At 48.0% G+C, this 27,004-nt stretch overlaps 1 protein-coding gene and 1 non-coding gene across 3 annotated transcripts in view; one reads left to right on the top strand and one right to left on the bottom strand.

Annotated features, from left to right (window-relative positions):
- The window catches only part of EEF2K (eukaryotic elongation factor 2 kinase), a 62,897-nt gene that overhangs the window by 17,364 nt on the left and 18,529 nt on the right, over positions 1–27,004 (bottom strand). For both annotated transcript variants that reach the window (XM_007103113.2, XM_028498339.2), the window contains exons 3-12: positions 16,190–16,290; positions 12,808–12,868; positions 11,418–11,455; positions 10,869–11,040; positions 7,415–7,564; positions 7,051–7,183; positions 6,664–6,791; positions 5,546–5,747; positions 3,691–3,758; positions 702–779 (exon numbers count right to left, since the gene is read on the bottom strand). In XM_007103113.2, coding sequence (XP_007103175.1) covers positions 702–779; positions 3,691–3,758; positions 5,546–5,747; positions 6,664–6,791; positions 7,051–7,183; positions 7,415–7,564; positions 10,869–11,040; positions 11,418–11,455; positions 12,808–12,868; positions 16,190–16,290 — 1,131 coding nt within the window. The remainder of the gene's footprint in view (positions 1–701; positions 780–3,690; positions 3,759–5,545; positions 5,748–6,663; positions 6,792–7,050; positions 7,184–7,414; positions 7,565–10,868; positions 11,041–11,417; positions 11,456–12,807; positions 12,869–16,189; positions 16,291–27,004) is intronic.
- On the top strand, positions 25,137–25,209 carry TRNAW-CCA (transfer RNA tryptophan (anticodon CCA)). The gene has a single exon. It is a non-coding gene; the product is annotated as a tRNA-Trp (tRNA).

Below are 27,004 nucleotides of genomic sequence, written 5' to 3'. Positions count from 1 at the left end.
GTCACAGGCAGGACTGATGTGCTGGGGCAGCCGCAGTCTCCCTCTCGTTCTCACCATGTGCATGGACAGAACCGACTCAAAGGCACAGAATCCCAGCAGACAGGCACCAAGGAAACTGGGCCAAGTGCTTCGCTTAGCCAAAGTTCCCATCACCTGTCTATATATATTCGCAGTAACAAAGCCGAGACCAGAGGCTCCCGGCAAGACTGCCCGTAATGCTTATGCTCCATTTTGGCACTTGGCAAAACCTCTAAATGGCTGATACTGCCTAAAACCACCCTCACCAGGATGCTGCTGAAAAGATACCGTAAGGCATCGTTCATCCTCTGGAGCCTTCCCGAGGGACTGCTGGAATCCCGTGCCTTTGAGCTGGGCCCTCCAACCTACCAGCACCATTCTGGCCCACCCTGCTCAGCATCCTCTCTGCTTAGCAACCAGAGGTCCAGCTTCACTGTAAGATGTGTCCGCCATATTCAACCTTGTGTCTAATCCCCCATGCTTGTCCCTTTACTAAACTTACTAGTCCACATTACCCTGTTTTATCTTCTGTCCTGCATTTATCTTTAACTGAAATGATTTATTTATTAATTTACTTTATGCTCTTACCACCCATTCACATTCTCCCCTCCGCCCCAGCTCTCTATCCTCCTGGACAACTAGGCAACAGGGGACTCTGTTCTCATTTCCTTGGGGTTCCTTACATGTTCTCGGGGCTCTGGGTCATCCAGCTCACCCCGCTTCTCACTGGGGTATCCGCTGTCTCCACTGTTCTCAGAGTCCTGCGGAGAAAAGATGGCCCTAGGGTCTCAGTGGTCCTCTGAGTACCTGGCGGTGGTGATATCTGGAATCCCAGCCATGTGCTTTCTCTCCTTTGTCCCATCACCCCACAACATTCTCTTCCTCCTACCCTTGCTGGTTGGGTGACAAGGGAGCGGTAAAAAAAATAGTGGCGAAGAATGTGGGCTCTGGAGCCAGACTGCCTAGGCTCAAATCCAAGCTTTGTAACTCACCAGCTATGACTCTGGATAGCTGCTCAGCCTCTCTGAGCTTCGGTTTCCCTAGCTATGGGGATTCATTATAGCTACCTACATCAAGCGGCTGTGAGGATGAAATGAGATGTCACACTCAGAGTGTGGATCGTAGTAAGTGCCATTGTTAAGAGTGACTCACCCATTTCACAGGCAGAAAAACAAAGCCTGATTTAAAGGATACGACGCATGGATAAAAATGCAGCAGTGGAGACGCAGATCTACTAGAGTGTGGACTTGAGGACACGGGGAGGGGGAAGGGTATGCTGGGACAAAGTGAGAGAGTGGCACGGACATATATACACTACCAAATGAAAAATAGATAGCTAGTGGGAAGCAGCTACATAGCACAGGGAGATCAGCTCGGTGCTTTGTGACCACCTAGAGGGGTGGGATAGGGAGGGTGGGAGGGAGACGCAAGAGGGAGGAGATATGGGGACATATGTATATGTATAGCTGATTCACTTTGTTGTAAAGCAGAAACTAACACACCATTGTAAAGCAATTATACTCCAATAAAGATGTTTAAAAAAAAATGCAGCACTGGAAACAATTATTTACTACCACTAAGCCCTCTGCCAAAACCGCACACATCACCTGGGCATATTTTTTATTCTTCTAGATCTGAGTTCTGTTGTGAAAAGGAACCTGGTATAATTTAGAATCTCTAAAACTTCAGTCATTTGTCTACCAACGTTGAGTTCTGGCCATATCCGCATGTCACCTGCATCACTGTTCAGCTAAAACTTTTATTTTTTTCCTCCTTCATTCTACTGAGAAACATTTCAAACACACAAATAAGAACAGAGAATCCTAAAATGAACTCCTGTGCACCTGTTGCCAAGTTTTGTCAACTCTTAACTCTAGGCCTTAGTTACTTTAGATCTTTTATTTCTAAAAGGAATTAAAACATTGCTGTTAAAATTTAGACCTCTTTTGAGTCCCCTCTGCATCCCATTCCCTTCCTCCTTCAGATAAAACTCTCCTCATGAATTCATACTTCTCTTTTATTATTTTTCTTTAAATAAACCATTTTATTTTACTTAAGTCAATATATTTTTAACAGAAGCTTGGTTATCACTACCATAAGTGTAAAACCTGGATCAGTCTCCTAGACAGATGGGCGCCACGGAACATACACAATGGAATCCTTGGCCTCTGGTCTGGCCAGGATCCACTCCACCCAAAGGAGCTGCGTTATTCTAAAAAGGCCCCTGCCCTGGTTTCTAGAAGCACCACAGGCTTCCTACCGCCCTCCCCCAGGTCTTTGTTCTGTGTGAGCCAAAATAGCTGTTCTTTTTTTTTTTTAAACTATTTCAATTTTTTTAATTGAGGTATAATTTACAGACCACCAAACTGAAGTGTTCAGTGTGCTGAGTGAAAGGCTTTTTTTGAAACTGGATCACAGGCTATACCTAAAAGCTCCAGGCAGCCCCCTCCTCGCACCCACTCTCTGCATGACCTTGGGAACCACTCCCAAGCCGGGCAACAGAGAGCCTCACTGAAACCCCAGCTCTGCACTCCCCAGGTCAGACCCTGGGCAAGGCAGCTAACCTCTCCAAACCTCAGTGTCCTCATCTGAGAAATGGTGGAGAATAAAAGCAAAGGGCGGCAGTATAGAGGGTGGGTTCGAGGCCAGATGGCCTGGCCTTGAACGCTGGCTCCATCACTGAGTGAACATGAGCAAGTGGCTTACCTATCTGTGCCTCAGTTTCCCCGTCTCTAAATCAGGGATAATGAGGGCACTGTCTAAGCAGCTGCTAATGCTGGGGATAAGCAGGTGGCTGAGGGGACAGGTGGGAGGGAGGCTTTTCACCTTGTAATTTTCTGAATCTTTTCCTTTTCAACCTACTCTGAAATTCTAAAATTCATCCTAGCTCTAGCGTAAAACATAAAACCTATTCTAAAAGGAATAAAAACTATTATCTACTTATCTCATAAGTTGTTGTGAGGATTAGATGAGAATTATCTACCAAGCTCTTAAAACAGTGTCTGCCCATAGTGATGATTCCATATGTGTCAGCTATTCCTATTTTTTGTTCACACTCAAGAACTCTGAAAAGCCATCAGGAGCGAAGTTGAACCTTTGGAGCTGAGAGTGCAGCTTAAGATGCTGTGGCATATGCAAGTGTGACATGTCTGTGAAGTCTGTTTAAAACATTCTAATGAATTTTTAATTTGACACCATAATATATGTTTGTCTGAATGCAAATACGTCATCTACAGCTTCTTACTGCTAGTCATGCAGAGGCTGCAGGAAACCTGTTCTGCTTATCCAAGCTGTGAGCATCACAGCTACCTGTGCTGTAAGTTACACGTCGGAGACCCAGCGTAGCCCCCTGTCCCCCAAGATAGCTTGGCCACACAACGTGCGGCCAAACCAAACCCAGGGCCAAGCCCAGCATGTACCAGAAGGTTGCATTATTGCTGATTTGGATTCTCTCTGCTTTAACCACCTCCAGGAACTGGAATAGACCCAGCTCTTCCCGGACAAAATGCTGCCCTGGGCAGGAGGCTGGGATTCCCCCCATGCACCTGTATCTTCCTGTCAGTGCCCAGAGCAGACCTGGGTTACCCACCTCTGAATCTGAGGTTTCATCCTCAGTTCCTGGGGGAGGGAGTCCACTCCGCCCCGCCCTGCTCCTCCACCCCCTCTACTCACCCGGTGGTTGTCCAGAGGGTCGGGGTCTCGGGGTGCCACGTTATCGAGGTCGCTGAACACAGGCCAATCTGAGCAGGGAGAAAATGGAGTAAGCCACCAGCTCCATCGCTGGAACAGTTCACAAGACCCATCTACAACCTACAGCTGCCACCAAGCCTTTTTAATTTTAAATTTATAAAGTACAAAAGTGGGTGAAGAATGTATGTTGTCAGCACCTGGGGGGACACAATTCTTCCTCGAGAACTTACCCAGAGTCTCTACTCGCCAGCTGTGGGGTCCTGAGCAAGCAGCTTAACAGGTGTGCCTCCTTGGGGTTGTCATAATGCAAATACAATTGTGTTATGTATTGATAAGTACCATGTGCTTGACCTACGGTCAAACCTCAGTGAGGTGCAGTTGTGAAGGAAGGAAAGCCATTTGTATATTTGGGGTCCAATGAGTAGCTACAAATGGGAGAAGCCTTAGATGGCTTAAAAACCAACCATCCCAGTCTTTATCTCCTGTCCTAAGCTGCCACTAGCCAAATCTGGCTTGTCTCCTATTCTCATATGGTTTTTAAGAATGCTTTTTACATTTTTAAATGGTTGAAAAAAGTCAAAAGGAGAATAATATTTTGTGATATGTGAAAATTATATGAAATTTAAAATTCAGTGTCCTTAGAGTTTTACTGGAACACAGCCGCACCTATTTGTTTTAAGTATGGTCAATGGCTGCGTTTATGCCGCAAATGCAGAGACCACATGGCCTACAAAGTCTAAAATATTTATTACTCTCTGGCCTTTTAAGAAAAGGTTTGTCACCTCTTGCTTCAGACTATTCCCCAGGCCTTTCAGTGGTGATTTACAGGCTTCTTTAATATCTGACATTAAAATCCTCCTCTCCTGCTCCCCTGGGGCCTTCTCCAGCTGAATAAATGGCCCCATCATCCTGCCAGTTCTTCAGATCAAAACCTTGGAGTCAGCCTTGCCTCCCCTCTTTCCTGCAGACCCCGCATCCATATCACGAGCAAACTCTGTCACTTCAACTTCGGAAATAATGATGCCCATTTTTCTCCTTTGACCTGTTCCTATGATGTTAATTGGTTTCTGAACACTGAACAACTTTCAGATTCCTGCAAAAACCCTATTTGGCCATGACAGACTATTCTTTTAAGGTACTAGTCTTTTTTTTTCCCCCCCGATCAGGGATTGAACCCACGCCCCCGACAGTGGAAGTGAGGAGTCCTAATCACTGGATCGCCAGGGAATTCCCTAAGATACTAGTTTTTATTTGTTAATACTTTATTTAGAATTTTTGCCTTGTATATTTATTTATTTATTTATTTTTAAAAATTTTTTAAATTTATTTTTGGCTGCATTGGGTCCTCGTTGCTGTGCGTGGGCTCGTGGGCTCTAGAGCACAGGCTCAGTAATTGTGGCGCATGGGCCTGGCTGCTCCACAGCACGTGGGATCTTCCCTAGGCCAGGGCTTGAACCCGTGTCCCCTGCATTGGCAGGCGGACTCCCAACCACTGCACCACCAGGGAAGCCCTGCCTTGTGTATTTATACCTGAGGTTGGGATATAGTTTTCTTTTTCGGTGTTTTGTCAAATTTTGGTATAAAAGTTTTTGCTAATTTCATAAAACACTCTGAAAAATGTTACCTTGTTTTCTACAACAAAGGCTGTTTTTACAGCATTTGGATGACTGCATCTTGAAAGTTTATTAAAAAGAATTCACCCGTAAAACCATCTGGGCCATCAATCTTTTTGGTTGGCATGTCTGATTTTCTAACGTAAGTGAAAGCCAGTTTAGCCCTGTTTTACCTGTGCTCGTCCCCTCCAATCACAATGCCCGGGGGCCAAACCATCACTCACGAAGGTGGTCCAGTTTCTGGCTGTGCGGCGTGGCAGAAGATGGCGAGGAAGGGAGAGAGTCAAAGGTTACGTCACTCATGTTCTCATCTCCAGAGTTCTCTGAGAGGCGAAGGAGCAGCGGGGGGCGGCTCCCCGAGAGGGTCCTCACCCGGGGGCTCCCGCACTTTTCCTCTGTCCCCCTCAAGATGGTCTGGGCTGATTGCTGGAGAATTAACAGGGACATGCAAGTCACACAGGCACACTGTGGGAAAGAGGGGCTCTTCCTGCTGCTGATTGTTCCCTCAAAACCTGAGGCCCTTTCAGCCACAGCACCCAACTGTGCCTATTAAGGGACTGGCAGAAAACCTAAAACGAATCAGTGGGGGATTAACCCAAAGGCCTCTAAGAAGGGGCATCCGGAACAGGAGCTCAGAGGGCCAGCAATCCCAGAAGCGCTGCCCATGCTTTACAGCCCTGAGCTGGGGGATACATTCCAGAATCCCAAGCTGGTCTTTGCCAATATTGTCTTATATCTGGTCCATGCAGTGGGGGTGGGGATGGGGGCACATCCTGGACACGGCGAGGTACTCAGTTAGCCAGGTCCAAGTCTAGTCCAGTCATTTGTCAACACATCACACAAACCACATTCCACACACCCCACTCGCTATCTGTACACACCTGGTCCCCTCACTCTGGGCAAAAATGGGCCCAATGGGCTTCCCTGGTGGCGCAGTGGTTGAGAGTCCGCCTGCCGATGCAGGGGACACGAGTTCGTGTCCCGGTCCGGGAGAATCCCGCATGCCGCGGAGCGGCTGGGCCCGTGAGCCATGGCCGCTGAGCCTGCGCGTCGGGCCACAACAGTGAGAGGCCCCCGTACCGCAAAAAAAAAAAAAAAAAAAAGGGGGGGGTCCCAAATCAAGCAGACCCCAGTTCCTCTATTAGTGGGGATACTCAGGAGGGCTGTGTGCATTGGCTCAAGAGGGACGAGGGACACAGATAGGGCTAAGAGTCTTCTGGCCCCAGTACTCTTCAATTAAGCAGTGCAGGGCCTGAGCCACCAGCACACAGGAAACACTGTTTGCAGGTCCTGGCAGCAGAAGGGCCCTGCCAGTCCGAGCAGGTTCATGCTGGGTACCCACCAGTAGCTTGGTGTGCTGAGTCACCGCATCCCTCTCTCTTGGGGAGAGGTCGAAAGGAGCGAGGCCCATGCTCTTGCAAATCCGGTTGCAGGCATGAGAGTAGAAGAAGAGAGCCATCCCGCGGACACCTGCGGACACAGCAGAGCAGGGGGTCTGGAGCATTGCTCTGCTTTGGGACAGGGGCAGGGCGGTACCAAGCACCCTAAATGTGGCAGGGGCAAGTGTAAAGCATGCTAAACTGGCAGGAGCCAGAGGCCCCAGGCTCCCATCTCCACAATCTTGGGGAGCCCCATATAGTACCTCGGCCTGCTTTCTTGGGTGAACAAAGAGCCCGGAGATTTTGTGGGGAGTGTGGTCTCTGTGGACCCACTGGCTTTCCCTGCCTACCTAGGTTGCCATCTCCAAAGTCAGTGCCCTTCTCGGTGTGGATCTGTGGGTCGGTGTAGAGGTCACCCACACCCTGGACGTCCACCACAATCAGCTGGTGGCCGGAACGCTCAAAAGTGAAGTGGCTGAAGGCCTGTGGGGTGACATGAAAGAAAAGGTGACCACGAGAGACCAGGCTGTGGGCTGCACAAACGCTGGCAGGCACTGCTCTGAGAGGTTTCAACACCCCACCTCTGCCCATGTTGGGGGCCTTTATCTGCAGGGAGGAGCTGTACAGAGGCAAAGACAAAGGAAGGAGCCCTGCTTAATTCGGAGGGACCCGAGGTCTGCTGAGACGGAGCATGGGCCTCTGCAGGGGCCTCACCTGTGGTGTCAGGCGCATGTTGTCATCGCGGACGAAGCCTGAGTTGGAGTTGTACTTGATGTACTTGCCCTCGATGTAGTGCTCTAGGTGGAAGAGAGGCCGGCCCAGCCTTTCCTTCAGCTCTATCACGCACATCTGCATGATGTCCACCTGGCGGGAAGGTGGGAGGGGGGGTCAGAGGCAGGGCCCAGGCAGAACCCTCCTCTGATAAGAGGCTAGAGCAGAAAGGCTGAAACTGCTGATTGTCCCCAGAATCCATTCCCCTTTTCCTTTGAGAATGAAAACCCCTGCTATGGCCTGAATGTATCCCCCTAAATTTCATAGGTTGAAATCTCAACCCTCAAAGGTGATGGTATTAGGAGGTGGGGCCTTTGGGAGGTGATAAGGTCATGAGAGAGAAGCCCTCATGAATGGGATTAGTGCCCTTATAAAAGGGACCCCATAGAGCTCCCTCACTCTGTCCACCATGTGAGGACACAGCAAGAAGATGCCAGCTGTGAACGAGGAAGAGGGCCCTCACCAGAACGTGACCATGCTGGCACCTTGATCTTGGACTTAACAAATTTCTGTGGTTTTTGAGTTACCCATTCTGTGGTATTTTGTTACAGCAGCCCAAATGGACTAAGATAACCCCCCATCCCTGAGCTTTAACAGGATGCACAGCCATTCGGTAGGGATGGCATCACTTGGCTTCCCTTGGATGCTAAGTGTGGCCATGTGACTAAGCCTGGCCAATAGGAAGCAAGCAGCAGTGATGATGCAACTCCAGCCTGCCCTCTCCTTCTCTGGCCTTCCTGAGGCTGTAAGGTGGACATCTGCCAGTGAGCCAGATCTGACCATGTAGTCCAGGGCAACTCCCGGCAGGTGGCAGAGCAACAAGACAGAATGAACCAGGCCTCTGGATGACTTAAGGAGGCGAAGCACCAGCCCACCCCGAGACCCCACCAAAGCGGGATTGTTAGATGAGACAAAAGGAAACCATTTCGAGTTAGCACACAACTGTGGGTCTGTCTGTCAAGCAACTCAACCTGTGCCTTATGCTAATACAGTGAATTTGCGCAAGTTATTTCACCAATCTGTGCCTGAGTTTCCTCACCTGTGGAATGGGTAAGAGGATGAAATCTGTTGGCACAGGAAAGAGCCAGTTTGCTGATGTCATTATTATCAGCAGACACAATTCTAGAGTGATACATACCAAACCGTAAGAGTGGTTCTTTCCCTGCAAAGGGGAATTACAGGAAACTCAGACATGCCTTGCTAAATTTTGTACCAAGTATATGTTTAACTTTGTACTCAGAAGAAAACATGTAAGTCCTGTGTATGTTTGTAAAGTAGAGCAGGGAAAACCTGAAACTCTAACTTGTGATCTATTACACAAGATCATACCCATGGCACCCTGTTCCCTTGACGCCACCCACAACAGGAGCCAGGTCTGGGTTTCCCAAGGAAATGACCACCCAGGAAACTGCTTGGCTGAGTCACCAGACAGGCAGACAACAACTGCAGAGGCCAAAGGGGCCCAGAGCTGAGAGCTGAGAACCTCCCCAAATGTGGCCTCAGTTCTGAGAACCAGCCAGGGGGGAAGGAGTGGCTGGTTCCCAGAGGGTTCCTGTCCCAAAAGCTGGCTCCATTCCTACCAGGAAGCCTGCTGCAGGGCCACCTGCTTGAGCAGAAGGCAACTGGGTGAGGGTCAGTGGCAAGGATACATCCTCAAGGGGACAGCCAGGTCCTCCTCAAACAACCACATTCCTCTCCCTTCATCAATTCAACCACGTTATTATTCACTGAGCACCTAGGCACTCAGAGTTGAACAAGACAGATAAAATCCCTGCCCTCAGGGGAGAGAAGCAACTAAAATATTAACTACATGAATAAGACCCTTTCAGACGGTGCCAATTGCTCTGAAAAAAAAGAAACCAAAACAAACAAAGTGACATGACAGAGGGTGCAGCGGTGGGTTACTTCATTTAGGATGGTCTAGCACAGCCTAGCTGAGGAGGTGACATGAGCTGAGACCTGAACTGTGAGCAGGACTGAGGAGATGCAGTGATGCAGCCTTGCAGGAACAGTCAGTGCAAAGGTCCTGAGGCAGAAACAAGTTTAGGGAGGAAGGAAAAGGTGGCCAGGCCTGAGTGTACTGAATTACTAAGGAGGTCACAACCCCCGAGGGTGGGCATGTGGCTTTTTGTATCCACACCAAGGACACTTAATCAAGGGCTCTGCAAACAGTAGGCACTCAATAAATTCTGCTGGCTACCTGGAAGTGTGGCTCTCCTGGGCACTCCGAAGATGGTACCTTATAGCTAGCAGGTGCACAAAGAGTAGGAGAGCTGAGCTGTGAATTTAAGCAGGGCAGAGGCCTGGGGTGCTATTTCCTCAAATGCCTGCAGGCAACAGGAAGTTCTGCTTGGCTTCAGGTCACCAATACACTGGGGGCTCAAGTGCAGAAGCCAAGAGCAGGGGCTTGGAAAGCCTGGATTTGAGCCCTGGCTCCATCCCTGCCCATTTGGGCAAGACACTTAACCCCTTTGTGCCCTAGGTTCCCCAGGGGCAAATAAGGAAGGAATCCATTCCCCACCACTCCCTCTCCTGCTTTTCCTTGGGAGCCACCAATCTCAGTCCACCTAGTCTGGGTGGAAGAACCCATATTGCTGGTGGGTACAAGGCTCAGGTCTGCCTAATCTGCATATTCCCACACCCTGGCCATCGTGATTGGCTCAGTGATAGGCACCTGACCTAATCAAGCCAATGAAACCCATGGGACTTCCCTGACAGTCCAGTGGTTAAGACTCCGTGCTTCCAACAAAGGGGACGCGGGTTTGATCCCTGGTTGGGGAACTAAGATCCCACATGCCGCGCAGTACGGCCAAAAAAAGAAAAAGAAAAAAAAAAAAAAGAAACCCAGTTTTGAGACTTTCATTGAAACTTGTGGGAAAACATGTCATTCCATCAAGGTTGCCGAGAAACGGAAAGGGAGCCTGCAGCTACTGGGACTAACATGTCACTACAAGTTGAAAAGCCGCCTGAGAGTGATGCCAACACAGAACACTGAGGCTAGAGCTGGAGGAAGTTTCCCAGCAACTTCAATTTGGTCCTGGATCCAGCTATGCCTGTAGCCAGCCCTATTTCTCAGTTATCGGAGGCAATAAATTCCCTTTTTGGATTAAGCCCGTTTGAGTGGGTTTCTGTCATTTGCAAGCAAAAATCCTGACTAATAGATCCCATCTGTAAATGGAATAAAAACATTCCAACCTCAAACAACCTCAGACCTCTGTTTTCAGAAATAAATAACTCTTGGCATGTAGAGTACTTGACATATCAGGCTCAATACATGATGGTTGTTATTAGCTGCTGCTAAGACGGTGAAGAAGGAAGCCTGTGACAGGCACCTCCATTGCCCTCATCTCCAGATATGTCCTGGGGTTGGAGGGTGGCAGATAGGGGTGCCACACACCTGCTTAGGGGGCTTGTGCCGATTATACTCCTCTCCCCAGAGCTTGGCTTCCATCTGTAGACGCACGTCCTCAAAGTACACGTCCCTGTCCACGGACTCGATGTAGCGCTTTGCCACGTAGTTGGAGGCCCCCTTCCACTGCTGAGTGTGCAGGAAGTTGGAAAGCTTCTTCCTGAGGGGAGAGGCATCAGGGGGCCCACCTGGGTGTTCTGGATCCCAGCCCTAGACCTCAGGACATGAAGACCCTGCCTGACCTGGCTGCCTAGAGCCAGGAACAAAATGCAAGAGGTGGGAGGGGCTTCCCCACCCCACAGCAGCCTTCAAAGAGCTGTGAAGGGGACTTAAGGGACATACTTCCTGTTCTCCTCCAGCCCATCCCCACAGCCGGTCCCAACGTATGGTCCAAGGGAGACCAGATGGAGAGGAGCTTGGGCTACAAGAAGAGAACCCACTGTCTCCATTTCTTGACTGGAAATGTCACAGTGTCCCTGCTCTCAGGAGCCTGAGGGAGTCTGGGCAGGGCCCCGAGAGGCAGGCTGAGTCACTTACGTCCTGAAGCACTCCCTCATTGCTCCCTGGCCGAAGGGCTGAAAGACATCACACAGCAGGTTATCAGTCCCCACACCCCACCCAGAGGCTACGCTGAGCCAGGAGGAGATTTTCCCCTTGGACGTCACCCACCAAATCGATGCCCTGGACCTCATCTCAACCCTAAAATCCCTGGGCCCTCCCCTTCCTTTACTGCAGCACCAAGTCCTCATAGAACTTCCAGCCTGGAGGCTGCAGGACTGATGAGACCGCCCCCCTACTCCCCGCCCTAGCTGAGCAGAAGATCCCCCAGGGGGTGAAGATATTATGGGGGTGACGGGGTGGGGGTAGAGACAGTACATGTCAAAGGATGTTTTTTGTAGCCCTGTCTGTAACAGAAAAAAAGCAAAACCACCCAAATGTCCATCAACAGTATAATGGATCAATCAATCAGGTCTATTTGCTTGACTAAATATTATACAGCAATGAGAATGAACAAATTACAGTTCTAGAAAAAACATGTACAAACCTCATGGACAAAATGTTGAGCTATACATATACTGTATGGTTCCATTTATACGGAGTACAAAAATAGGCAAAACCAACCTCAGGTGATAGAATTCAGGGTAGTGCTTACCCTTGGGGGTAAAGGAGTAGCAACTGGGGCTGAGAGGGGCTTCTGGGGGCACCGGTGATATTCTGTGTCTTGATCAGGGTGCTAGTTATACACGTGTTCACTTGGTGAAACTCATCAAGCTATACACTTTTCTGAGTGTGTGATACACCACAAAATGTTTCACAAATCGATCCTGCCCCTTTCTATGCAGGAAGTTCTCTATTTTCTAGTTGATTCCGTTTTCTTGCAACCCACTGAGTTCACCTTGTTAGATGAAAAGTAATAGGTGGTGACTGCAAGTTTTGAAAACTGATATGCACATTCACGGTTCACTGATTTTCAATAAGAGTGTCAAGAAGAATCTTTTGATATATATGACTAATACATGAAATGCCCAGAATAGGTAAATATACAGAGACAGAAGATAAATTAGCGGTTGCCCATGGCTGGGGCAGATGAGGGAATTGGAGACTGACTGCTAATGGGTAGGTACGGGGTTTCTTCTAGAGATGGTGAAAATGTTCTGGGACTGACTGTGGCGATGGTTGCATAACTCTGTGGCTATACTAAAAACCACTGAACTGTACACTTTAAATGGGTATGGGGCATGGTGTGTGAATTATATCTCAATAAAGCTGTTGTAAAAAATAAAATAAATATACAGTACTATAAAGAATCCCCCAAAATTAAAAAATAAAATAAAGTGGGTGTGGAGAAGAGGAAGCAGGCCCTGACGTTGGCTCAAGAGAAATCCCCACTCAGCCCTGACCACACTGGGCTCGAGGCTCTGCTCACCTGAGACGCCATCTTGATCAGAACTTCATCCTCCACCCACTCCCCGGTGACAGCGTTGTACCTGCAGAGACCAGAACCCACCCCAGGGCGCAGCGTCCATTACCTGATCCTGTCACTCACTAGCTAAAGGCAGAAGACTTTTCCGGGCTGTCCACTGCCCTCGGGATCAAATCTGCTCTCTACCCACAGGCCCAGCCGACCTCCTGGGTCGGGTCTGTGGACACTCCCCCTCCCTCCCAGGTCCCTACCACACCGGCCTCCTTCCCCTTCGTCAAAGGCAGCTATTCCCTCTCCACCGTGTCCCCCAGCGCTTACTGTTGTGTAGTGGGCGGGCTGCTCCCTACCTATCTGGCTCCCCCACTGGACTATAACTCCACAAAGACGGGCCAGTGAACAGGACCTGGTACAGGGGAGGCTTAATAAACGCATGTTGGATGAACAGTTGAATAAGTAAATATCCTTGTTATAAGTGGCCTAGATAATGAATAGCGTGTCCCAGGATGGGAGGTGGCAGCATCCTCGGTCTTGCCAGTGTGAGGCCCAGCCCAGGTCCCGGTGCAGGCAGGGCTGGGGGAGGGTCCTGCCTCTGAGTCCAACCAGGAAAGGGGCTGCTGGATACACAGCCAAGGCAGAGAGGGATGGAGAGGGTTCCAGAACATTTTCATCTCTCTTTTCCCAGAGCAAATCTGCCCCTAGGCCTGGCTGGGCCTTAACAGGTTTGCCTGGCAGGAAGCTCCTTGGCTCCGTAAACCCCTAAAATCTTAAACCTCCCCCAGGGCTGAGGTGTTCTTAGCTCTAGCAGATGCCTCCCTGGCCCTCCCTCAGGGGCGACAGACTCCAGAACCTCCCAGCTCGTGGGAACAGCCTTCTCAGAGCCTGTAAAACAAGCAGAGGCCTGGCAGTTAACCCACCCCAGGCCCAGGGTGGGGAGGAAGGCTTGTCAGAGCCACACACCTGCTGGCACCAGCCCATGGCAAGTACTGTGCTCGATAAATAACAGCAATCGTTGTTATTACTACTACGTAGAGGCCTCGGTAAAGGAAGTAGTCTTCCCTCACTTCCAAACAGACTGAAAGCTGAGAGGCGCCCAGAAGTTGGGGGAGGGCAGAGACATACAACACTGGAAGGATCTTAACTGTCCTTCACAATCACTAACCTTACAGAGGACAGAGCTGCTCTAAGTTCACTGAGCATTCACTGCATGCTGAGTGCTTACACAGAACTCCTCCATCAACCATCACTCAGCCCTGTGAGATCCGTACAAATATTGTGCCCACTTTCCAGATGGGGAAACCAAGGTTCAGAGAGGTGAAAAAACCTTCCTGAGAGCCAAGATGCAAACCCAGGTCGGTTTCAAACAGAACCTTGCTCTTAACCAGCCTGGGTACAACCCACGTGAACAGGAAATCTGTCCCAATAAAGGGCTGGCTTGCAGCAGAGCTCTTTAAAAACCAGCAATAGAGGTGGAAGCCTCCAATTTAGAAATCTCTGGACATTCTGGCCATCAATGCCTGACCTCCCTCTGCTGGCAGCCAGGGCAGGTGAAATCAGCTACTGTGGTTAAGAAATAAACACAATTCGGCGCGGGCCCTGGTCCCTGGCCCCCAAGGAGCTCAGAGACACACAGAACCAGCCCAGCCTGTGAGTCCTGCTTTTCCAAGGGCCTCCCTAGTGGCCTGGTGTCCTCAGCCTGGAGGCCAGATGTCACCGACCAGCCACCACGCTGCGTTTATAGGCAGGAAGGAACAGAGTCCACAACCTGGCCTTCTGGGGCCCCGACGATGTTGACCTCAGCTGCCGGCACAGACCCCAGAGCCCACTAGGAGGTCAGCCTCCGAAATGGGGAAAGGTGCACGCTAGGCTCTAAGCCATCTCCTCACAAGGTGGGAGCAGGAACACGTTGCAGAAAGGTGGACAGGGCTCCACTGTTTCTGCCTGCCTAGCAACTGCTTCCCTTTCTTCTGGTAACAGCACCCCAATTTTCCTTTGGAAAACCACCATCCTCCATTCTCAGGACATATGGACTGGGTGAAGCTGATCCCCCAGCACCTTCTGGCTTGTGGTATGTGATCTAGACCTGGCCAGTGAGAGCAAAGCTCCTGGCACAATGACTGGTTCAGTAACTGGCCTATAACCAAAGGCAGGCCAATGAGATTCAAATGTGGAACTTTTGTTTTAAAAAAAATTGAGAAAGAAAGATCCTTTCCCATTGAGTGAGATGAAATGTGGGGCTCCTAGGAGGCATCTGTGCCACTGATGTAAGACAGTCTACCTGGGGTCAGAGCCAAAAGTATCCTTGGAGCATCTGGAACTAGACATACACGAAGCCCACGTAGATAAGTCAACCATTCATTTCTATGCTTAAGCCACTGCGAATTGGGTTTCTGTCACTTGCATTTGAAACAGAGTCCTGACTAATTCAAAGACACTGGTCTGAGTCAGAAAGTTATCTTATTAACTACCGGGGTGACCCTGTTCAAACCTCTCTCTCCACTGGGGCAACTGAGGGAACTCACAGGGTTGACCTGGATGAGTCAGAGCTGGAGAGGTCTACAGAGGACACAGGACAGGCCCCAGGGCAGATCCATGAGTCTTCTAAAATTACGAGTAAAATTAGACATACGTGTGCAACTTTCTGAGATGGCTTCATCAGATTCTCAAAGGAGTGCCGAATGCTTGACACAACTACTCCAGACTTTTTTTAATGAGTAAATACATATAGAGTGCTTAAACAGTGCCTAGCAGACGGAAAATTCAGTAAATAAGGACCCTCATCATCATCATCATAGTCCTCCTTATTATTATGTTGGCGGTAGTGTTTTGTTTTTCATTTTTCTTCCTGAAACCCCCTGAAAACACTCTTCCTTCCTTCTGCCTTTTCAAATAGGAAATCTAGACCCTCCCAGCTCTGTTTTGTGAATCTTCCTGGGGCCAAGGCACTGAAAGACTGGTCTGCTCTCTTTCCCTTTGATAGCAATTGTGGGGTCATGTGTTGAGATGACGGAGCCACAAGACTGAAGTAGCCTGGATCCCTGAGCGGCCCTGAAGAGTTACTCAACTCTCACCCAACTTCATATGAGCAAGAAATGCACCTTTGTGCATTAAGCCCTTGGGGTATTTGTATTTGCAGCATAGCTCAGCCTAGCCTGTAGAATACACACCTTACAGGATTAAATACACACTGTAAGGATTAAATGAGATCATGCACAACGCCTTAAGCATGCGTAAATACTCAAATACTGGCTGATATTATCATTATATTCCCTTTTCCTTGATCTCCAAGGGTACTTAAGCCTCACTGATTTTAAGCAGAAGGAGGACGCAAACCCCAAGGACTCCTTGTGGACTGGGGTCATATAGCGTCTGTAGACAAGATGCTGACCTGTGACGCGTGGCACGTTCCGTGGCAATGTCCTCCAGGTGGAACTCGGCCCAGGGGTCAGGCATGTGCTTGGCCTTCTTGATTGCATGCTTCCAAGCTTCCTGCAGAAGCAAAGGGGAGTGTTAGGTCCAGACCAGGGGCTTCTGGGACAGTGCAGGGCAGCTCCTCTCACCCTGTGATTTCCCAGTGTCTCCAACCTCTGGGGAGGCAGACAGCATCAGTCAGAGAGAATCACTCCCATCTATTATCCCTGTAGGGACATAGTTCCCAAAAGACCTCACACAAGCCCAGCTCACACGGGCCCAGCTCACATGGGCCCAGCTTTCCCATCGCCAGAAGTGACCTGTCTTAACTACAAAACCGAAGAAGAAACATAACATGTATAGAAAACACATACTGCTTCACTTGTTATCAAATAGTCGAGAATGAAAATAAGATGATATTCCCCTATCCCGCCTTGTTCAGACTGGCAAACATTTTAACAGCTGGTAATGACGAGTCTGATCAGGATGTGGGGAAACAGGTGTTCGCACGTACAGTCAGTGGGTATAAACCTCTTCTAAAGGCAACCTGGCAATGTACTAAAATGGAAAAAATGTATTCCTTTATTTTGACCCAGCAATTCTACATCTAGGAATGCATCCTCTAGAAATACAAGCATAAGTGTGCAAACATATGTGTACAAGAGGTATCACTGTGATTGTGCAAAACTGAATTCATCCCAAACGTCTGTGGGGAGTGGTTAATACACTTTGATTCTATTCATTTAAAATGCTAAACCGCCTTATGGTGGGAATTCTGGACCCTATCAGGCCCAATGTCACCTTTTCATAAATATTGTATAAATCATAAATACACCCCATTTTACTGCCCTAAATGAAATTCATAGACAATTTAACCTTCTTAAACTCAAGAGTATATCAAACTATGCAAAAGATATGTTGCCTTTACATTAACAAAGTGCTAAGTTCTCAGTTAATTATGAACAGATTCCCATGAGACGTTCCAAGGTCCTGGGGGTGCAGGACAATTCCTTGTGCAGATCTGCTCTGCCCGTTGCAAGGTTCAGCATCCCTGCCCTCTACCCATTCGGTGTCTCCGTGCCTTCCATTGTTGTGCTGCCCGAAAACATGACCCCAAACATTCAAACCCTATTAAGAACAGGGCGGGGCTTCCCTGGTGGCGCAGTGGTTGCGCGTCCGCCTGCCGATGCAGGGGAACCGGGTTCGCGCCCCGGTCTGGGAGGATCCCACGTGCCGCGGAGCGGCTGGGCCCGTGAGCCATGGCCGCTGGGCCTGCGCGTCCGGAGCCTGTGCTCCGCAACGGGAGAGGCCGCAGCAGAGGGAGGCCCGCGTACCACAAAAAAAAAAAGAACAGGGCTTCAAGGGTACTAACTGGGAAAGATGACCAAGGCACGTTATGGAGAGAACATGCGGATTCTCAACAGCATCATAGTACGACCCCATTTTTTTGTTTTAAGAAGCTCATTTGGGACTTCCCTGGTGGTCCAGTGGCTAAGACTCCACGCTCCCAATGCAGGAGGCCCAGGTTCGCTCCCTGGTCAGGGAACTAGATCCCACATGCCTCAACTAAGAGTTCACGTGCCGCAACAAAGATCCCAAGTGCCACAAAGAAGATCCGCACAGCCAAATAAATAAATATTAAAAAAAAAAAAAAGCAGCTCATTTTACTGCTTTTATAATTCCAAGGTGGACTCCTTTCTTGTCCCCTCCAAACAAACACTCCGACTCTCACACTGGGTAGCAATACCCTCTCCATCTTTTCCTGTAGAGCTTGAACCTTTGCCTGACAGCCTCTACAGAATCAGTGAGACCAAAACTCCCTTCCAGGCCACAGGCCTGAGCCACAGGGAGGGTCTGGATCATGGGCTGGCCACTGTCTGGGCCTGGCAGATTCCAGACCTCCCCACCCCCCAGTGGCATCCCTCAGCCTCCTGAACCAGCTCTTAGGAGCTCTTCCACAGACTTGGGTCCAAACAGGACAGCTCCCAGCGCATGCCCCCGGCCTAAGCTCCATCACTGGGAGCCTGCTCAGAGGAGATAAGGAGCACACACACATGCACGCACACGGCCCAGGGCTCCCTTACTGGGGCTTTCTAATCTCTGCAAAGTCTAAAAATGAAGCCTGTAATTTTTTCCTTCCTATTTGGAGATAATTCATGCTTAATGAAAACACTTGGAAAATACAGAAGACAAAGAAAATTCAAATCTGCCACATGCCGTCCACCAGAGCAACTATCATCAATGCTTTGGACTAGTTCTTTTCCAGATCCCTTACGTGCATTTTTAAATAAAATTGGAATCACACTGCAAATATAACTTACAGCCTTTCAGGAGAGTAGGTCAATGGGACTTGGTTCTTTATTTAGTGATCTTGATTTTTTTCCCTGATTCCAAATGTTTGATCTGCTTATTACAAAAAAGTACAAGTACTACAGAATTCTGAATTAGAAAGGCAGCAGTCCTTTCTAACCTCTGTTCCTCTGAAAACCTCAGCTGACAGTTGATTTAGATATTCTGCCGGTTTCCTCCTATGCATTTGTTAACACACACATGAATCTAAGAGCACTGGGACAGTATTCTGTTCTGCATCTTACGTTTCTTCACTTAACACAGGATCCTGGACCCAGCCTTTCCATGTCATACGTACAGACAGGCTGGGTCAACCTCATTTCCCTTCCATGGTTGTAGGATATACAATTGTATAAATGTACCTTAAGCTGTTTCTCAGACCTCAGTTGATGGCTGTTTAGATTCTCTCTAATAATCCCTCGTATAAACAGTGCTAAAGGGACCATCCTCGTATCTAAATCTCTGTGCACTTGTGCAAGAGCTCAGTAGGACATACTTCTTGGAAGTGTAATCACTGGATCACATTTAAAGTTTAGAAATTTGGAGTTCTCCTCCAGAAAGATTCTCCTAGGTTACACTCCAAGAAGCAAAGAACAAATCACTCAAATTTTTTGACACAAACATCACATAATGAATTTACAAGTTAGCTGTTAACAGCTGTGTAACAATCCACTGCATGGGTTTATCATTATTGACTTAACTGTTCACCTGCGGTTCTCCACAGTGAGACTCTGAGCTTGTCACTGCCTTCTCCCTGTTATACATAACCCTGCAGCAGACATGTTTATGACTAAAACAGTTGCTGGATTTCTGTACTTTAAAAAAGTGCCACAGTCCCCTCTTGTATTCCAGCTGCTGCGAATAGCAGGGATGGCCTTCTGACCCCCACCTGTCAAGGAGCCCGCTGAGTTCTGAGTAGTCAGCAGGCCGCCTTTCTGAGCATGTCTGTACAAGCGCCCTGTTCTCTGCCTGAGACACACGACTTTCTCAATGTACCTCTCTCAACCGGTGACTAAGACGCGCCCTAAGCAACCAAAGACAGGGCCCCCCATTCAATGAGGATTATCGACAGAAATTACCGTGCTGGCTGGATGCTATGGCAGCAACCAAAAAAATCAGTCAAGGAAAAAAGTATTTCAGAGTTAGAGGGCGTGTTATTTCACAGGCTCAGAATTACCTTTTTTTACAAACCCAGAAAAAAAATCAAGCCACACCTTACTGGCAACAGGTGGGTTTAATGCAACTGACTTTTTTTTTAAAGCACAATATAAAAAGTCCTGGGCTTCCCTGGTGGCGCAGTGGTTGAGAATCTGCCTGCCGATGCAGGGGACGCGGGTTCGTGCCCCGGTCCGGGAAGATCCCACGTGCCGCGGAGCGGCTGGGCCCCTGAGCCATGGCCGCTGAGCCTGCGCGTCCGGAGCCTGCGCTCCGCAACAGGAGAGGCCACAACAGTGAGAGGCCCGCGTACCGCCAAAAAAAAAAAAAGTCCTGTACTAAGATTCAGTTCCCTCAGCTCTGGTTCCGGGCCACCGCTGACCAACTGGGAGAACCTCCATTTCCTCACAAAAGACAATGAAGAATATTTTGACTACTGGTGGTCAACTTCCTTCCCGTCCCCACCCGTGGGGTAGACATGGTCCCACTAGAAAGAGTGGCTCACTGAGCACGCAGTGCTCCTTACAGGTGAACAACCTCAGCTAAGCTGAAATCACCGGTACTATTTTACCCATCAGGTTAGGAAAAACAGGTGGTTACAGAGGACCAGGAAGTGAGTGCTCTCAGACACTGTGAGGAGAGTGGAAGCAGGTACTGGCCACCTTTGAGGGCCATCTGGTTATGCCAGACAGTTGGCCAGTGGTTATGAACCTTCTTCACTGACTTCTGACCCAGCCATTCTGATCACCTACCCAGGTGTGCCCAGGTAAGCCAGCCCAAAGATGGTCGGTGCTCGTAACGCTATGTAACAGGCAAGCATTACAAACAACCTGCCAGTCCACAGGGGGATGATTAGGTACACTTGGCATACTTGTATGCAGCCGTTAAAAAGATGACGATGCTGATATGGGCAATCTCTAAGGCCTACTGTCTGGGGGTAAAAAGCAAGGTGCTGAGTAAAGCGAACAGCATGACACCATTTACTGGTGGAGGAAACCCACAAATCAGTACTATAGATTTCTTAGACTCACAGACAGAGATCAGGCCTGTGGTTCCCTAGGGGGATGGGGAGGGAGAGGGACGGACTGGGAGATTGGGGTTGGTAGATGCAAACTATTACATTTAGAATGGATAAACAACAAGGTCCTACAGTATAGCACAGGGAACTAGATCCAATCTCCTGGGATAAACCATAATGGAAAAGAATATAAAAAGAATGTCTATATGTGTGTAATTGAGTCACTTTCCTGTACAGCAGACATTGGCACAGCATTGTAAATCAACTCTACTTCAATAAATATATATATGAAAAAAATACCATGGATTTCTAAGGATATGTGTGTCTGTAGATATATGCATAAATGTACATTTATATATAAATGCATCTTAAAAGATCTGAAAATTTTACAGCACAGGGAATATAGCCAATATTTAGAATGACTTTATTTTTTTAATAAGTTTATTTATATATTTTTGGCTGCGTTGGGTCTTGGTTGCTGTGCGCGGGCTTTCTCTAGTTGCAGCGAGCGGGGGCTACTCTTCGTTGCGGCGCGCGGGCTTCTCATTGCGGTGGCTTCTCCTGTTGCGGAGCACCGGCTCTAGGGGCACGGGCTTCAGTAGTTGTGGCTCGCGGGCTCTAGAGCGCAGGCTCAGTAGTCGTGGCGCCTGGGCTTAGTTGCTCCGAGGCATGTGGGATCTTCCCAGACCAGGGCTTGAACCCGTGTCCTCTGCATTGCAGGTGGATTCCTAACCACTGCTCCACCAGAGAAGCCCCTATAATGATTTTAAATGGAGTATAATCTATAAAAATACTGAATCACTATGTTCTACACCTGAAACTGATATGATGTTGTAAATCAGCTATACTTCAATAAAAATGAAAGATAAACATAAATTTAAAAGGTCTGAAAAGTGATTATTCGAAACTGACACAATGGTTATCTCTGGGAATAGAAGAAGATACGAGGCTGATCAAGGTGACTTCAGCTTCATCTACATTGTTTTCATTTTTTTACTATGAGAATGTCCTCAGGCACTGCATGTGTAAGTCAACACTATTAAACAAAGATCACTGGGTTAGATGACCTTAAGGCCCTGACAGCTCTAACATTCTCTAGTTTCAAAGAGCCTAAAACTCAGGTGAGTGGACTAATTATTCTTACATAAAACAGGGGGTTTCACAAAGAGGAAAACATAATCCTGGGAAGAGAACAGATTGGCTTTGGTTCCTCAGAGCCTGAGAGTATAAAATAAAACTAAATAAATAATTAATAATAACAGTAAATTTCCTGAAATATGCCAGGAGTGAGACCAGATGTGTGGCTAACATGTTTGCAATCTCTCTGGCACATATGATGTTATCAGCTACTGCTGCCGTTTTTATATCACTATTCTTATTACTACTATCACAGCAATCAAAGCCTCCAGATCTTACATGAAGAAGCATCCAGTAGCTCCTTGAAGCTTCCTTTTTTTTTTAAAAAATTAATTTATTTTATTTATTTTTATTTTTGGCTGCGTTGGGTCTTTGTTGCTGCGTGCAGGCTTTCTCTGGTTGCGGCGAGCGGGCCCTACTCTTCGTTGCGGTGCGCGGGCTTCTCATTGCAGTAGCTTCTCTCATTGCGGAGCACGGGCTCTAGGCGCGCAGGCTTCAGTAGTTGTGGCATGCAGGCTCAGTAGCTGTGGCACGCGGGCTCTAGCGAGCGCAGGCTCAGTAGTTGCGGCGCACGGGCTTAGTTGCTCCACGGCACGTGGGATATTCCCGGGCTAGGGCTCGAACCCGTGTCCCCTGCATTGGCAGGCGGATACTTAACCACTGCGCCGCCAGGGAAGCCCGAAGCTTCCTTCTTGAAACATGAACTGTTACATTCAGTAAGCAGATGTTATAAAATAAGCTTTCCCCATCATCACTTCTGTAGATTTTAAGAACTATAGCCTTAAGTCAGCCCTACTTACCCCTCCTGACCGACAGTAAAGGGCTTAAACCACAGCCAAGGACAAGTAAAAGAAGTGGGAAGAAGTGGGGACGCACAGTCATGCTCTGGGATGGAAAGAGGCCACATCACTGTGTGGCTGCCCCACTCTGGGCCACATGCATTTAGAGGTTTCGTGCAATTTCCATGGAACCCAGCACTGAATATAATAGCAAAGGCCTGGAAACTTCCTAAGGATCCCACAAAAGGAAATACTTAAAGGAACTGTGGCATATCTATACAACGGGCTGCCATGGGGCCACTAAAAAAATGATGGACTAGATCCACATTTACTGATGTGGAAAGATATGCACCATTTCTTGATTGCTGAGGAAAAACTGGTTATTAGAGAGCGTATATAACAAAATCCTGTTATTGTAAGGAAAAGTCCCTGTTTATTTAGTCGTGTCTGTATTTATAAGGAAATACACACTAAGACCTTAACAGCAATTGTATCTGCACTTTCAAAGTTGTCTTCTGCAAGGAGCATACATTACTTCTATAAGCAATAAAACAAATAATTATAAAGGAAGCAAAGTTAAAAATCCTCAAGAAATCTCTCTCTGTTGAAAACAGTAGCTGCAGGTCATCTTCCCTGACCAGTGGGATTCAGAGTCCTGGCTAGAGAGGACAGGAAGAGAAGGATGGGAGCAGCAAAGCAATAACATTCCCTAGGATGGCTACGCGCCCTGTCTCCTGGAAGTCTTTCCTCAGACAGCACCCCGGCCGGCACCTCATGGTAACCTTGCCAAGGACGGACAAGCAGGTAGGACAGTTCCCAGTCCACTGACGAGGTACCCAAGGCTCAGAGAGTGAGGAGGTGATTTGCCTTCAGACCTACAGCAACCAGGAAATGGAAGACCCAGGACTCAAGAATGTGGACCAAACACAGAGTTACCATATGACCCAGCAATTCCACTCCCAAGTACCTACCTAAGAGAAAGGAAAACATGGTCACACAAAGACTTGTGTAGCATTATTCAAAACAGCCAAAAGGGAGAAACAACCCAAATGTGCATCAACTGATGGATAAACAAAATTGGTATATCCATCATCAATGAAAAGGAATGAAGTACTGACACACACTTCAACATGGATGTGCCTTGAAAACACTATGCTAAAGTGAAAGAAGCCAGACACAAAAGGCCACAAACTGTATAATTCTATTTACATGAACTGTCTGGAGGAGGCAAATCCATAGCGACTGAAAATAACGTTAGTGGGTACTAGGGTCTGGGTGGGATGGGGATACTGGGGGGTGATGGCTAAGAGGTATGGGGCTTCTTTTAGGGTAATGAAAATGAGCTAAAATTGGTTGTGGTGATGTGGATGCATAATTTTATGAATACACTAAAAGCTACTGAATTGTACACTTTAAATGGCTAAACTGTACGGTATGTAAATTATATTTCAATAAAGCTGCTAAAAAATTTACAAAATAAAATGAAAGAAGGGGGACCCCTGTTAATGTATATCCAGCATATTCCCTAAAGGACCACGTGCTTCATAAAGATGAGTCCCTCCAGCCAGGCTTGACTCTCTTCAGCCTCCTCCTGTTTTCCAGACACCAGGTCACTGATGGCTTCCTGCCCAATGCCAGAAGCAACATCTTTTTCCTTCATCTGCCCAGCAGGCCCTTATCTTGCTGGAGGTCCAAAGCTTTCTGAACCCAGGACACCTAAGCTTCTCCTTCCCATTCTGCATTCCCAGAGCACTGGGCAAAGTACCAAAATGGTCACCACCTCGGCGTATGCACAGAATTTCCTGTGGTCAATGGGCAGTGGCAGAAGCCCAAAGCTGCCAGGCCGGGACCTTCACACCCACCCATGAGGGACTGGCTAAATATATTACAGTGCTTCCAGATAATGCCATGATATTTGGCCATTAGAAAAACAAAACAAGCAAGACAACATACTGCACTCAGGAAGCACCAAGCAATTAAGATCTCAGAGCCTCAGTTTTACCATCTGTCAAAACACCAATCCTCATAGGACTGCTGTGCAGATTCAATGAGTTGATATGAGTAAAACATGTAGAGCGGGCCTGCCTGATCCACAGTGCCGGTTATATAAGTTCTAGCTGATGTCAGGTCATATGTGCCAATAGGGGAAGACAGCACAGGAGTGCAAAACAGGTTTGTGGTAAACTAACATTTCTGCGAAAAAGAAAAGGAAGAGAGTCACATACGTACATATGCTTATACTCACAAGGAACGTCTCTGGAAGGACATCCCCCAGGGAAACAGGGATCAGAGGTGGGAGGATTACTTTTCCCTGTTTACCATTTGTACAGGTTGAATTCTTTCTACCGTGTAGGTATATTTACATATTATAAAATACATGTATTTTAAAGTTTGTTTAGATATGTGTATAGATTACAGCACTATTTGTAACAGGAAAAAAGGAAACAACCCATGTGTCCCTCAAGAGGGGGAACTAGCTAGGGATTTCCCTGGTGGTCCAGTGGTTAAGACTCCACGCTCCCAATGCAGGCGGCCCAGGTTCGATCCCTGGTCAGGGAACTAGATCCCACATGCCGCAACAAAGATCCCAGGTGCTGCAACTAAGACTCGGTGCAGCCCAATAAATAAATTTTTCTTTTAAAAAAAGAGGGGGACTGGCTAGATAAACCCATGTACATCTTGTGGTGGAATACAACTTAATTCATTTAAAAAACAGGTGATCTATATGTGCTAATAGGAATGATCCCCAAGATATTCTCAGACCAGGAAAACAATTCTTTTAAATAAAATTTTCCACTTTATTAAAAAATTGAAAACATATGCTTATTCTAGAAAATGTAGACATGGCACAGAAGTAGGAAAAAAATGATCCTATCCAAAGACAATCTCTGTTGGCGTGTTGATATACTTCCATTTAGGGTTTTGTGTGTGTGCACGTGCGTGTATTTACAGAGCTAAAATCATACTCTATATTCTGCTCTTTAAAATTAACTCCAGAGGGGCTTCCCTGGTGGCCCAGTGGTTGAGAGTCCGCCTGCCGATGCAGGGGACACGGGTTCGTGCCCCGGTCCGGTAAGATCCCACATGCCGCGAAGCGGCTGGGCCCGTGAGCCATGGCCGCTGAGCCTGCGCGTCCGGAGCCCGTGCCCCGCAACAGGAGAGGCCACAACAGTGAGAGGCACGCGTACCGCAAAAAAAAAAAAAAAAAACAACTCCAGAGCAGAAGCAGTTTCCCACGTTATGATGAACTGTATAAACATCCTCTGGTTGGCTGCCTGATGTTCTACCCCGGGGGTGGCCCCCTGAACGATTCTGCCACCATCCCCCTGGGAACTCAGGCAAAATGCCCTGGCCTTGACAGTGACAAACTCAACAGTTCACAATACATGCCTGGTACCTGCCAGGGTGGCGCCACCTTGGAGGAATGCCAGGTAGCCATTTTGGTTAAACAACTCAGTTGCCATGTAGAAAGTAAATGAAAAAACACATTCAGTGTGTTGAGTGCCAGGGAGAGTGAGGTCTGGAAAACTGAGCTGCCATCTCCCTCTGACGTCACCACTGGCAACAAGAACCCCATAGAGCCTCCCTTCGATCACCTAGGACAGTGGGCAGCCAAGAGCTACATCTCATCCTTTTTTTTTTTTTTTTTTCAATCATTTTAACAAACCCAACTGAAAGAGGTTTCAGGAAGAGGCGTGAAAAGAGAAGCCTGCTGCAGGAGCGGGGAGAGGTGCGAGGCCCCTGCGGACCATGAGCTACCATCGTCAGTGAGGATTTTGAACTTTCTCTTGCAGAATCGATGAGTTTTAAAGACAGCCAATTATTTTATAAATTTATCTATTTATTTGTTTATTTTTGGCTGCATTGGGTCTTCATTGCAGTGTGCGGGCTTCTCATTGCGGCACCTTCTCTTGTTACAGAGCACTGGCTCTAGGCTCTGTGGGCTTCAGTAGTTGTGGCTCGTGGGCCCTAGAGCACAGGCTCAGTAGTTGTGGCGCACGGGCTCAGCTGCTCCGCAGCATGTGGGATCCTCCCGGACCAAGGCTCGAACCCGTGTCCCCTGCATTGGCAGGCGGATTCCCAACCACTGCGCCACCAGGCAAGCCCAAGGACAGACAATTACTGATGTTTGTTTAGGGGAGGGGCGGTTACCTGGCTGTGCTGCTTTATTTTTCTTCTTCTAAAAACATCCTTTTGCACACAGAAGTAATACATACGTGTAGTTTTAAAAGTTCCAATGTTTTTTTTTTAACATCTTTATTGGAGTATAACTGTTTTACAATAGTGTGTTAGTTTCTCCTTTACAACAAAGTGAATCAGTTATACATATACATATGTTCCCACATCTCTTCCC

This window comes from Physeter macrocephalus, chromosome 14, assembly GCF_002837175.3.
Source record: "Physeter macrocephalus isolate SW-GA chromosome 14, ASM283717v5, whole genome shotgun sequence".
Lineage (NCBI taxonomy): Eukaryota > Metazoa > Chordata > Mammalia > Artiodactyla > Physeteridae > Physeter > Physeter macrocephalus.
This window is presented reverse-complemented; position numbering and strand designations above follow the sequence as displayed.